At 42.9% G+C, this 13,751-nt stretch overlaps 2 protein-coding genes across 7 annotated transcripts in view; both read left to right on the top strand.

Annotated features, from left to right (window-relative positions):
• The first annotated feature begins 775 nt into the window (after positions 1 to 775).
• On the top strand, positions 776 to 7,112 carry LOC128300176 (FAS-associated factor 1). Of its 5 annotated transcripts, none has more exons than XM_053036152.1 (12): positions 776 to 966; positions 2,528 to 2,829; positions 3,183 to 3,251; positions 3,322 to 3,607; positions 3,682 to 4,018; positions 4,100 to 4,513; positions 4,877 to 4,998; positions 5,067 to 5,215; positions 5,292 to 5,446; positions 5,520 to 5,656; positions 5,724 to 6,199; positions 6,280 to 7,112. In XM_053036152.1, the coding sequence occupies exons 2-12, from the start codon at positions 2,791 to 2,793 to the stop codon at positions 6,358 to 6,360; spliced, it is 2,265 nt and encodes a 754-aa protein (XP_052892112.1). In that variant the 5' UTR covers positions 776 to 966; positions 2,528 to 2,790; the 3' UTR covers positions 6,361 to 7,112. The 5 variants fall into 5 exon arrangements, with proteins under 5 accessions (XP_052892112.1, XP_052892108.1, XP_052892110.1 ...); XM_053036148.1 differs by having other exon boundaries at positions 4,868 to 4,998; XM_053036150.1 differs by lacking the exon at positions 776 to 966 and adding an exon at positions 1,055 to 1,085 and having other exon boundaries at positions 4,868 to 4,998.
• A 1,803-nt stretch (positions 7,113 to 8,915) lies between these two features.
• Positions 8,916 to 13,751, top strand: part of LOC128301742 (rho-related BTB domain-containing protein 1) — a 33,683-nt gene continuing 28,847 nt past the window's right edge. For both annotated transcript variants that reach the window (XM_053038359.1, XM_053038358.1), the window contains exon 1: positions 8,916 to 9,079. The gene's annotated coding sequence lies outside the window, so the exon portion shown is untranslated. The remainder of the gene's footprint in view (positions 9,080 to 13,751) is intronic.

Raw genomic sequence — 13,751 nt, 5'->3', positions numbered from 1 at the left:
ATGCAATGAGAAAGGAGGAAGGCGGTTGATGTAATAAATTAAAACATAGGAGAATCCGTATCGACTGAGAGAGCAATACAATATTGTACTTGAAAGAAAACGCTCAAAATCGAAACTAAATATCGAAAGAAATGTTAAACGCCTATAAAGCAAAGGTAGAGTACTTCCAATTACCAGTTCAGAAATCTAATCCTTACACACACTATACGTTACTCAGTTGTGGCTAATTCAAGTTCCATTATTGGTCGTATTATGAACTTAATTTATTCATCATCATGAAGGTCGATTACATGTAAACCCGGTAAAAATGATCATCCCAATATAACACCACAGATTGTAGTGACAATCAAATAGGATAAAGAGTAGAATTACGATTAAATGAGAAAATACTAATAAACTAAAAACAATCGACCTGGTGAAAGTACTACGACAATACTGTAGAGCATATGACCAACACATTGTAGCTAAACTAAATAAGTAATACACATCTTGATACGAAATAACTACACATCGAGCTTATCCAAAAAACGATACCAATTTCCGTAGAATCCTAGTTTGCTGTAGCTAAACACCACAGCACAATTATTTCACCGATCGATCGTGTTCAATGGATTTCGTTGCTGTTGTTGTTCTAGTTACGAGAGAGGCTAACGTCAAACGTCAGCTGTCATGTGAATGAAACAAAAGAACGAACAGAAAGAAACAGATAATTGCGAAACGTATTGTCATTTCTACGCAACTTGTGCAAGGGCTGGTGTGTGAGTGTGTGCGTGCGTTAATTTTGTGTAACGAAACGGGAATGACGGACAGTTCTTTATCGTGAAATATTAATAAAATCAAAGTAAAAGTATCGCGAAGCAAAGCAGAAGCTGCATTACCGTCAAACAGTCAGCTGTAAGCAGAGGAATTCGTGAAATTGGTTGTAAAGTTTCGTTTATTATTTTTCCATCGTTAGGTGTTTTGTGGGTGAGTGTGTGTGATGCATGTTTCCTACCAGCCTGCACGTCGTTTCATCGAGCAAGTTCGCGCAGAGCAATAGAGAGCACCTTTTGCCCACAAAAACAACGTGTATTTGGCGTGTGGCCGTACTGGAAAATTTATTATTCTTTTGTATACCATTAACACGAATTCATAGTTGCTAGTTTCGGGGGGCTGTGTTGCATTCGTGTAACATTTTCATTTATATTTTTCCACATTCTGAAAAACGTCCCTGTCGTTGCTACTGGGAGAAATGTGTCGATGGGATGAATGATGGGAAACAGTGAAACATCTCGATTCGACCAGATGCAACGAGTGTTTGGCAATTGGGAAATTGAAAAGCGAATGAAAATGCCCATCAAAAGTTGTTTGGTGTTGTAATTTCAGTCAGCTCTGTTAGCTGAAGCACATGAGCAACGGGCGAACGAGCGTGAGAGAACGGACGCAACAAAGAGGAGCGTGTGAGTGAGAAGGTGCGGCAGAGTGAACGGGAAGCAGCAACAAGACGTGAGCAACACTCGACCGAGACGTAATGATCTCGTGTATTGTGAGGTGCAAACAACGTGAAAAATCAACCCCTACTGCTGCGCCAAGGTGTACCAGTCTAGAAGTACAAAGGGATCCTACACCTTCCCCTAAACAAAGGGCTCCGTTAGTAGGGACATTGGGAAACAAAAGTAAAGTGTCAAAAAATCCGCGTGTTTTCTAGTGTTAAGCCATCGTAGAAAGAGGAAGCGAGCAAGAGAGTGAGATAGAGAGGGTAGTAGTAGTAGACTGAGCGGACACCTTCATCCCCTAAATAGAAACGGAAAAACAAAATCGCTCTATTGTACAAGAAGAGGTCTGGGGAACAGGGATGGGTGGCTGATGAGACAACAATTTCCATTACAATTGCCCCACTACTTGTCCCTCGCTACAACCCGTACGTCAGAATTATGCTCTCTTCGCTGTCGAACATCGCAGCGCGTAGTAATAGTGGCCATCGTGCTACCAAGCCCCCCGCCCCATTTCCACCCCCTGCATGCCGAAGGTTCCTGCATCTCTTTCTTTCGAGCGTGTCGTCACACTATGTACGTCGTTTCCTTCGCATGCAATCACACTTTCTATATTGTTTTCTATCGGTTTTTTGAAGCACAACTATTTGCTACCGAGAGACTGAAAGTCTGGTTCTATCCACAGCTTAATCTTGTGCTGACATGTGCCTGTGTGCGTGGGTTTGTGTGATGTGCCCTGCATGTGTGTCTGTGCAGTTGGGCACGCACAACAGCATCCTCTTTGAATGTGCAATTTTCTTTCTCACTAGAAGAAATCAAAGTCATTGCTAACACGGACGGTCAAGAACGTTGGTGTCTCCCGTTGGTCGTTCAGCTACGGTGTGAGAATTTCCTACAAAAATACACTTGTACATGCAGCACCTGTCTGCAACTGCCTTGGCCACGTGTTATCCACGGTTGGGATGGAAATTAAAACTAAAACTATTGTGTGAATTTGTAACACATTTTAGCGCATGGTATGGTGCACCATAATTAATTTCTTTTCTTGCTTCTAGGCTACCTTCAGGGTTCTTTGAGTGACGACGCAGTCCTGCGTACATGCAACATTTGTGGTTGACCAGATTGGAAAACATTCACCGGCCGGAGCCATTGGGAAGGCTTTGAAGATACCATAGCAACCAGTAGTGAAATTCTGCAGTAGTGTCGGCAACAGTAGGCGCTTCCATTCTAAAATCATTGCAACGATAACAAAACAGTAGGTGCGCTGATAAATTAACACATCGGTGCAGCTGCTGGTGGCTAGAAAAGGCCGCGTAAAATGTCCGAAAATCGGGACGAAATTCTTGCTGACTTCCAGGTAATTACTCTATGTCCAGATTTCTTTAATAACACCACTAGTATATGTTCGTGGTTCGACGGTTATGGTTCAAACAAAGCACATTGTGCTGTATACAAGGCGGGTCGATATTAATTCTGAGTAGTATGGTATCTCTTTGTCTTTAAATTTTGTTTCAAATGTGCTACTTTTAATTCGTTCAATGCCGTGTCAGCGTTGTTTGTTTTTACATCGCATCCGGGCTGCGCGCATAGTGACGCATTTCATTTTTATGTGTTATTTCCGTTGTTTTTTGTGTACGAAATAAGTCATTCTTGTGTACATATGTAACGATATATAATTGCATTGTGGTTAAAAACAAAATTTTCCTCCAGAGCATAACGGCCATTGAAGATGTCGCCGAGGCTATATTTCATCTGGAAGCATCGAACTGGAATTTGATTGTAAGTAAAATTCTTGTTACTGTTCGCTCCATAATCACTTTCAACGTTAATCTCCTTGCTCCTTGGATAGTCTGCCATTCAACGTGTACTGCCACAGGATCCGAACGATCGAGCCAGCAGCAATGGAGGGCACAGCACATCACACAACAGCAACAGTGCCGGATCGTCATCATTGTTTGCCGGCAGTAGTTCCAGCATGGGCTTGTACAGCAATAACCTCAACTATCTGGACGAGTTGCCAGACGTGGAGGAACAGATGACCGCTCCGTCCTCACCGGTGAAAACGAATTTTGCCGCCAGAAAGAGTGCAGGCAATGTTAGCAGTAGCGGTGCGGCTTTTAACATTTCAGATGTTGGTAAGATGCCGGAAACAGAAATGAAGCTTAAAAACCGGACTGTGCTTTTGATGGTGCATTTTGCTGCTTTTTAGGTGCATCCTCTTCGCGATCCAACAGTAATCATGATTTTCGCACTGCGCTAAACTATCTGGACACGAAACCGTTCGATGTGCTGTTTAACGTGCAGTTTAAAAATGAACATCATCAGATCAGTATATCGAATCAAGCGACGATCGGTGATCTGAAGGCAAAGATTTTCGACAAAACACGGGTGCCGGTGTGTCGACAGGCGCTGAAAGGTTGGGAATCCGGCAAACAGAAAGAAACGACTAACCTTAGCACTCCACTGAAGGCGCTCAACATCGTTGGTAAGGAGGTGAATTTGAAGCTGACCGATCTTACAGCGGAAGGTTTTATTGGGGACGTCGAGTAAGTGCGAGAGGAAAATAAGTGTGGGCAAAAATTCATTTTAATCTGTTGCTACTTTCTCGAAATCTTTTTTTTTTACAGCGTGAATGCTCATCCTGCATTAAATTTGCAAATGTATCTCCTGCACATTAACGTACAGCCCGGTAACCAGCTGCTGCATCTGAACTTTCCCGCTCAACAGGATATTCTGTCGATCAAAAATCATGTGTACACCATCACGGACATCCCGGTACGTCATCAGGTGTGGTCCGGGTGGCCTAGCAACATTACCAACCACACGACGCTGGCCGAGTCGGGGTTGGGACTGGAGCATAATCTGCTGCTAAAGCGCGCAGAGGAAAGTGCGATCAAGCCCATCAACAATAACAACAATAACAATAACAACACTAATAGTATCAGCAACAGCCATCTGTTGAATGCACTCAGCAGTGCGGGCACTAGTGCCAACAACAGTCACAGCAGCAGTAGCAGCAGTCGTCATATGATGAACTTTGGGTAAGCAATAGGGATGGGAATAGTAGCTCAGTAACGTAAATTGAAATAGATTGAGTGAGTTGAAGAACTTCGAAGAGAAGAGATATACGCAAGTGAACTGCGGAGAAATAGAGATTCATTCCTCAGTCTAACTCACTCATTATTATTTGTAACTCGCTAGAGGGTTGAACATCTGAAGAGCAGTTTAAATCACTTGATTAGATCGTAAATGGGTTCTACAATATCTTCGTGGAATTGTGTATTCGTTAGCAAGATTTACTCACTTATTCTAATTCAGAATACACATCACATACTCCGTAGGAATTAAAGAACTGGTTTTGATTGAATTTTTTGATTGTCTTTGTTTACTTTCAGCAACGATAGCTTACCGATCATTCCAGTGGATTCGGAGAGCAGCGGCGAGGAGTTTGAGGATGCGTCGGATTTCAATAACGATGACGATATCTTCACCGAAACGCCAATTATAAATCAGCAGAAGCGTTTAAGTATGTACCGATGTTGGAGAGTTGCTTTGTAACAATTTGTTACATTTTCGATCCATTTTCCCTTTCAGTACCGGATAATGTGGATGATGAAACGATTGGAAGTATACAGTTTGTGGAGAATTTTGCTGAACGATACGGTCCACAGCATCCGATGTTCTTCCAGGGCAGCCTGGAAGACGCGCTGAAGGAGGCTTGTCATCGTCAATCGGCCCGAGACGTAAGTTCAGTCACGCAAAGCAGTTTCGAAAGCAGATTAAATAGTATTTTACTTACGGTAACAATCGTATTTTTAGCGTAAGTTGTTGGCGATATATCTGCATCACGATGGAAGCGTACTGACGAATGTGTTTTGCGGTCAGCTATTAGCGTGTGAAAGCATCATACAGATTCTGCTGGAACATTTCGTCCTTTACGGGTGGGATTTGTCGTTCGAAAGTAACAAAAATATGTAAGTTATTCTACCGGTGTGTGTATGTGCATCAATGATCGATAATAATCGATATTGTTGTTCGGGTCGATAGGTTTTTATCGTCAATATCAGCTTGTGTGGGCATGACGGCTTCGATAACGGTGCGTAACATCCCAACCGATCGGTTACCGGCCATTCTTGTGATATCCAAAAATCGCAGCCAATGCGAAGTGTTTCAGGTGATCTATGGTAAGTATAATGGAAGTATTTCTATTTTCCTAGCACTGCTTAATAGCTGTTCTTATTTGGCTTGTAGGTAACGTTGGAGTGGATGATCTGCTGTCGAAGCTGATGGAAGCGTCCGATATGTACACGGAACAGTTGAAGATTGAGCTGCGTGAAGAAAATGAACGGTTCGCCCGGGAGCAGGTGAAACTGGAGCAGGATGCTGCTTATCGCGAAAGCCTCGAGGCGGATCGGGCTAAACAGGAAGCCAAACGGCAGAAGGAGATGATGATGCAATCCGAACGGCGCCGACTAGAGTCAGAACGGGCGGAAAACGAAGCAAAGCGTGAGCTGATCCGTGCGAAGGCACGCAGCACGGTACCGGATGAACCGCAGCAGAGCAGCGGAGAAAGCATAACCAAGATTCGGGTCCGCACACCAGCAGGGGAAATGCTGGAGCGCAAGTTTACCGTCGACACACCGTTGGAACTGCTGTTGAATTATATCACCGCCGAGGGGTACCTGATCGATGAGTTTAAAGTGATCTCTGGGTGGCCTCGTAAAGACGTTAGTATAAATGCGATTTTCATGTTGAGTAAGAATGTATATGTTATGACCCGTTACCTATCTATTTGTCTCTATTTTAGTTAACAACACTGAACCACGAAAGCACACTGAAGGAACTTAAACTATATCCGCAGGAAACGTTGATCCTCGAGGAACGATGATTGAACCACTAAAATTGCGCCAGTAAACCGTATCGCTCATCGTCCCTAAAAGCAACCACTACCATTCTCCGTCGTGCTCTGCAAAGGAAAAGATCTCCTGTTTTTCCTTGGGAGAGAAAGCCTTTTTTCTGTGTCCCGTAAACTATCCCATGGGCTTTTTGTTACTCGGATTCGATTTTCGGTCAAAATTGTTGGGTGGTATTTATTGATACGATAGGGATGAAACTCGAAAATCATAACCCGGTTCAAACACGGCTGAAAGTGATGCTCCACAAATACGCCCCGCACTAACATGTAGGTTTTTAGGATGATTTTTAATGTTTTTTTTTGTAGTGTACCTTTACCAAACAACTGTGTTAACTATATTGTTGGCCAATTTTGCGATTCATTATGTGTACGTTGGTTTCTATGTTCTGCGTTTCTCTTTCAGTCCCTGTTATGTACTAAAATTGATGTGTTCTACTTTTTCACCTCTTCTTGTCCTGTTTTTCAGTTCCTTAGCAAAACTATGTATAAATGTGTGTGCGTGTATGTGTGTGTATGTTAACAATTACCTGGTCTTCTCCTCCCTTCCCTTCTAAGTAATGCTGAGCTCATGGGGGAAATAGGATGATGCTTATCTTGAAGATTCGAATAATTGATTTGTACTCGCGTCAATCCCCGTTGTGAAAGCGTCACGCGGAGAAGCCGTTGATTTGAGAATAGTGTGGGCACATATTCATAATAAGTCGATAAGGTTCTTGTTTATGGAATTAAGTTCTTGGCCGTTCGCATCTCCGGTGGGGGTGGATGGAATCACGCCATACAAATGCTGGCTAAAATGCGCGGCGAATGCGTAGATGCGGAAGGCGGAAAATTTCAAATTAGAAAGGAAAAACAAAAGCATTGTAAGAAATGGCTACATCAAACAAAAGAAAATCAAATGATCTGCCAAAAAAAAAGAAACCCTACGTATGGAATTTTTTTTTCGTTTTGTAATTTATATCTTTTGGTGAAGATTATTGTGTTTTGATGTGAAAGAAAATTACGAACGTATTATGTATTACGTACGATAGTTGTCGATTTTTAACCATCAGTAAAATCAAAACCAAAAAGAGATATTCAATCCGTATAGCTGCAGAAAAAGTGAATCAGCTATGAAATTGAAAAAATTTCCCATTTTTTGCGTCAAAAGAGGAAGAATTTTACGATCTGCTCAAGTTGCGATCAGTAAGATGGTATTTACTCTAAGCTGCACCAATCGGTCTTATAGAGACATCCGCTTATGTGCGTGAGATAGTTCATTGAAATGGTATCGACAGGCATGAAATGATGATACTTAAATGTTTGAATTTAAAAAATGTATATATTTGACAATCAAAAAATTGACTTGAAACTTGTTTGGAATGTTTTCCAAATCTTGTACCACTTACTATTATTAAAGCGTCCTGTTACGATATGATTTTTTATGTTGCACCGTACGGTTGACAAACATTAAGGGGAATAATCATTAATATATTGGAAAACCTTCCCGATGTGATGTTTAAAAATATTATTTATGATAACCCCTCAAAATAAAACTTGTATAACACTGTACCAGATGAAACATTACTGCTGCTCAAAGGGTTTAAAGGGCAATGGAAATTTGTTGTTGCATCCGCATTGCACGACGGTCTCAAATGGTAGCAAGTTCCGTAAAAAAATACTCAACAATGAAACAAACTTTAAAGCAAACCAAAAAAATAATGCAGTAAAATTTATTTCTAGTCGAAAAAACGGTTCGAAAATTATTATTTCATACATTCTCATGCACAGCGCACTGTGATGCAAGTTGTGACAACTTACCCGATTGTGGAAACCGTGCTTAACTATCAAACAACAACGGGTTGTTAGCCGCGTCGATTCCCTTTCCCCATTCAATCGTTTGTTTCATTCAAAGCGCGGTCGGACGGTTTTCTTTCTTTCGACGGGTGTAGTGGGTCGTCTTAGGGGGAAAAGAGCAAAAATAAAAGCACACACCAAATTATAGACGACCAGACGACAACGGCGCTGGCCGAAAACCGGAACGACGCGGCTGGCTGAAGAATAGTTGCAGAAAAAGCAACGCCATTAGCGAAAGAAAACGACACACCGAAACGGTCGCAGTGCAAAACAGCCAGAGCTGCAAGGATCAAGTGGGTTCAAGTTGGGCTGTGGAAAATAGGCAGCGCGGTGAGCAAATAAAACGAGAAAACAGCACATGCACCATCGAGCATTCCAGGTGATAATTGCTGGAACGCAGTAATTCCAGCTGCAATACTCCAAACACTGTACCGTGCTGTGGGTTAAATCTGTTTCCCCTTGAGAGAGAAAATCCTTCCATCACGTAAAAAGGTTTTCCGCAGAATCGTGCTATCGTGTTCGCGACTGCAGGTGTTTTCTTCACTTGTTGTTGCAGCATTATTGCTGTGCGTGCGTGCGTGCGTGTGTGCATATGTTCGAAGTGTGTCTCCGTGTTTGACTAGTGCGTCAACCGTGTGTAAGCAAATTCGGGAAGAAAAAGGTGCATCGGAATCGTTACCCAGAATTGTGCCGGTGAGTGTTTTGTTGCATATTGCTTGGTGAGAAACATTGTGTGCCGTGTATTCTGCTGGCGTTGTGTCCATCCAGTTCTGTCCAAACCATCGCTAATTCGGTGTTCCCTGGAAGAGAAAGATAAAGCCATTGTGAATCAACCACCAACAACAGGCACGGTGTGATAGTAAGTGCATTCGTCCATTATTATTGCATTCGCCGTCTGTCAGATCTTATGATGGCGACTGTGTTTTGACGTAGAAAAAAGGATATCGGAAGGATATCTGCAGGAAGGCAATCACCAAACCCCGCATTCCGTTAGACAACCAGGCACCCTCAGCTGCGGTCTACTGTTCCAGCTGATTGGGAAGGTGGGAAGCTGATAAAATTGTGCAAACAATCACTAGACAGGGTTTGTCTTTTTATTGTCTTCCAAGATAGGCTGACGTTTAACAATTGTCAATATGAATTTGTAAAAGCAATGGTTACTTATACTAATCGCGTTTGGAATTTCCGTTTCGTTTGATGAACTTTGCCAATGCTAGGTTAAATTCAATTTTCCAGAAAAATGAATTCACCGCAGATAATTTTTCATTTTTAATGTGATATAATTTATGTAGTGGATATATCCTGTTCAAAGGATGCAGTGCCTCTAGCAGTGGTGTTTCATTATGTTACCCCCCTTCAACGGCAGAATCGTGCCGTGGTAGAATCGAGAATCTTTATTGATTCTATACCACACCACACCACAGAAAGGGGGTCCGACCGAACCGTCCGAAAGGGCAATTTCGGTGTTTCCAAAGTTTTGTCATCACGGATGGAAAAGCAAAACAGCAAAACACTTCACCCACCCAGCAACAAACACGCGAATAGGAACGCATACAGCTGGCCGTCCGAGAGCCGTGGAGCCGTATTAATGCGATACCGGTGCGGATCTTCTTGGCTGTGTCTCGCTGCTTCGTTAAGGTTTGCAATTGATTTTTGCTGTTTTGTGATTATTGTATTGCGTACTCGGTCACATTGACCGCAGTCTTTCGGACCTGTGTTACTTTTAGTATTTCTTTACAATCTCTGACCTCCTCTCCTGAGAAGGTGGTGGAATGATTAGAATTTTGTGTCCTAAAAAGCCTTGCCTTGATTGAAACTGCTGCTGATATCAGTGAAAAGAGTTTTAAATACTCAGATGGGCGTACATGGCTCCAAAATATTTTCCAAAGCTCAGATGGGAGCTTATCGACCTACTAGACAATCCTTTGCCTACTAGATTAATGTTCCGATCACCACGAAGCTGATCAAATTGATATTGTTACTTCATGCAACCAATAAACACCTGGAACATGCAGCTAAATTTCACACATTTCAAATTTCCAATTGAATAAATGCGGAAATTTAAAATACGTGGGCTTCTTGTGTGTTTCGCACCAATATTCCCTGGATGTATATATTACCTGTAGTCATTAGTTTTAGAAGACTTACCAAGTTCTTTATTGTTAATAAAGAACAAATGGCGTCAGAGCCTTACTCTTCCCAGCATGCCAGAAATAATTAATGCAGAATATGAATTGTTTGACAGTTATCGGCTAGACACGATAAGAAACAATACATTGGACTATTTGCCGCATTATCTTAGACCCAAATCTTGTATCTGGTATTGGTTGCATCACGGACGGTAACAAAGATCATCGCTATTTGTGCCTGATGATCGCTGATGACTTGGACACGACATGAGCGTATGTAGGAGCGCGATATTGGCCTCCTTCTGTGTCGGGGGTCTACTGGAGGAGTGATAAGAAAACACGTACCACAGAGTCATCGGAGATATCAGAAAAGATGGCATCAGCCTTTTGGTTTTTTGAAACAAGCTCCATGATAAGGCTACTGCTCTTTGGGGTGGGCCCACATCTGTTCTGCGATCTGTGCCAAATAAAAGGTCTTCCAAAGGAGACTCGTTGATGGACAGGTTGTTTTGCAAGGTGTGGATGCGAAATTTGGTGGGGATATAAGAATTTATTCTGACTTTGAAGCTGCAAAACTGGCTTTGAGTTCCAACATAATTCATTGTTGATTTGGGTGTTTCCTCCGGTATGTCGGTTGGCCTACTGTGGGAGTCCTCTAAACCACCATTCTTCCTGGCGGGACGCATCTACACTATCATTCCATTTCAATTTGGGCCTAGCACGCCTTCTCTTTCAAGGCGGACGACATAAAAGGACTTTACGGGATAGATCGTCCGGTGTCATACTCATGACGTTACCATCCCACCGCAACCCGGCGAGTCTTAATCACTGTACGAACAGTAAGTTCGCCGTACAGCTCGAAGAACTCGTCAATGTGGTGGCTCTTCCATTGTCCTTTTCCACATATTTTTGTCTTAGGCAATTTTTGTTTATAAGGCCCTAAACAATCAATATTTAAGAATACTTTAGATTGTACCTGGAATTGTAATTGAGAAATTTAAAGTAAAATATTTAATTTGATTAGATACAAAAAATGCAATATAAAACTTGGAAGAAGGAATGCGAAAAGGTTACCCAAAAAAAATTAAAGAAGAGAATCGAACCCACGTTCGGTCCCTGTATCAGATCCAACATTTGTCACCCAGGACATCGTGGTACACCATCGATCAATATGCGTCTTAGTCATCTCCATTCCGATCAACCGTCTTTTGCGGTATTTATGGGCCGAGTGGAGCGATTCAACTCAGAGCACTTTACTGTTCATAATAAATTGCCTTATCAGGCACACACACACGCACAAACAGCGAGGTAAGCATCTTATCAATGTCTGCGTTATATTATGAGTTTTTTTTTGTCGCTATTTCCATAATCACTTCACGCGCTGGTTCAATGTACTTGAAATGGAGTTGGGTTTTGAACTCATGACTGGTACTACGTCATACGTGCCTTCAATAACAAGTGTGTTTTTGTTGTTGTTTTTTTGTTTCAATAATAACGTATTTATATAACTCTTGAAATTATTTCATTGTGTAAACAACAGTTACACCGTTTGCTGTGCAGTGGACAAAGACAGTCGTGTCAATATACATCAAAAAGGTTATCCGTGTTCGAAGCATCCCTGTTGGCGCAGTTCTGAGCGCTAAGCTTACAGGAGCGGAACCAAGCTCCAACCAACATACACCGGTGCAGTGTTTGCGTGTGTGTGGATCATCGGTTTTGCAGGATCGATAATTAAATATATCACGCATTCGGTGTGTTTCGGCACTGGTACCACCTCGATTGTCTCTAGCTGGTGGGCAGTGTGTGTGTGTGTGATCGGGAATGTTAAATGGCGCTAAATCTTTACGCACCACACACGCGCCGTGTGTGTGATAGCAGAGGCATTTGATTTAATTTACATCCCTACGTCTCTTCCGCTGCTGATGAAGGCCATTATCGGTGTAACTAACGGCAGGCAGGCACATAAGAATTCGGTCACGTTTTGTTTGCAAATTCGATCAAAACGCCGGTGCTTAATGTGTTAGCCCGGTTTCTTGGTGGGTAAATTAGCGTGTTTTGCCGTATTTTGTTGGGTGGCGTCTTCGGTGTTTGGCGAACGGACACTGTCACGTGTGACCTTGAATTGTTTGGAGGGTGTGGTTCGCAAAGATCACACAGCGTTTAAGCAACATTCGCTTTCCGGAAACGCTTTGGCGCTTGGTAAGCCTAAAAAAAAACAACCATGTACTGCAACGCGTGATTTACCTGTGGCACACAGGGGCGACACATTTTCCTGTCCAGCGCGAAGAGGTCAAACTTTGTCGCACCAGCGTGGTGGCATCGGACGGCAGTGTTTTGCACATCAGCAGCAGCAGCAGCATCATTATCCGCATTGGCAGCAGATTGGGCACAGTTACTCATTAGGGGCCCCGCACGGAACGCGTGTGTTGAGTGGATGCTTTGGCGTGTTTATGCAGCATGTGTCCCCTATTATCCCTGAAGGACTCGGGCAAGATGCCGCTGAGAGCTAGCACTAACTACCAACAAGAGTGTAGGGAAATTGTGTGTTTTTATAAAAGGTAAGGTACTTCTGCAAAAAAGATGAGTTACTAACGGGAGATAGATGTTGGCTGATGTCGAACGTGAGTAATGGTCGTTTTAAAATTAGCACCACCACCACCAGACGAACCCATTAGTGATCATTAGCAACTATTATCTACACACACCTCCAGAATAGTGCTGCTGCTTCTGCTACTTGTGTGTTAATCAACGATCTAGATCAGAAATTGGCAGAACACGTGTGCCGGGGCCAACCCTGCCCAATATTCGGTGTCCCAAAATCTTACTTGCTGTTCCGGAAAAACTTTCCTTTTCCGAAAAACAGAACGATCGCAACTGCTGAGCATGCCAAAAGAAGACACAATGGACGGGGATGGAAGGCACTCGATGTATGGTCGGCACATCCGTGTGCGGCTCTTCACGCTATCCGGAGACCGCTTGAGATACGCTTCCGGCCGGTGGCTCGAGTGTGTCCGGGGCTTTGTGTTGTATGTTTGCCCGCAAACATTGTGTAATGTTTGTCTAGATGCGGCGCAACGCGGTGCGGTGTTGGCCACTATTGATTTTCGTTTCACGCCCGTGCGTCTTCCGTGATTCCGTCAGCGTTTGTTAAGAAGATGCATCAAACAACGGAACGAGTGCGATAAAATGATTGAATTTAGGCTTCAAAAGTGCCGCTTTGTCGTGCTTTGTTTTTTTACCAACGGTTCAATATGCAAATCCTCAATGTGGGCCTGTGCACCACAGTCAAACCACCACGTTTGGGAGTTTTTTAGTTGTTGTGTTTTCTTGCGCGTTCTATTATTAGCAAACTTCCAAAATGTGCTGTGCGCATCGGCGACAGATAAAATATGGGCAGGTGGG

This window comes from Anopheles moucheti, chromosome 3 (genome assembly GCF_943734755.1).
Source record: "Anopheles moucheti chromosome 3, idAnoMoucSN_F20_07, whole genome shotgun sequence".
Classification (NCBI taxonomy): domain Eukaryota; kingdom Metazoa; phylum Arthropoda; class Insecta; order Diptera; family Culicidae; genus Anopheles; species Anopheles moucheti.
Note: the sequence above shows the minus strand (reverse complement) of the source record. Positions and strands in the feature narration are given on the sequence as shown.

Coding starts and splice junctions, on each gene's coding strand:
- LOC128300176 (XM_053036148.1), top strand. CDS start 2,791: ATGTCCGAAAATCGGGACGAAATTCTTGCTGACTTCCAG. Junction 5,447..5,519: donor TTCGAAAGTAACAAAAATAT/GTAAGTTATTCT, acceptor TCGGGTCGATAG/GTTTTTATCGTCAATATCAG. Junction 6,200..6,279: donor CTGGGTGGCCTCGTAAAGAC/GTTAGTATAAAT, acceptor TCTCTATTTTAG/TTAACAACACTGAACCACGA.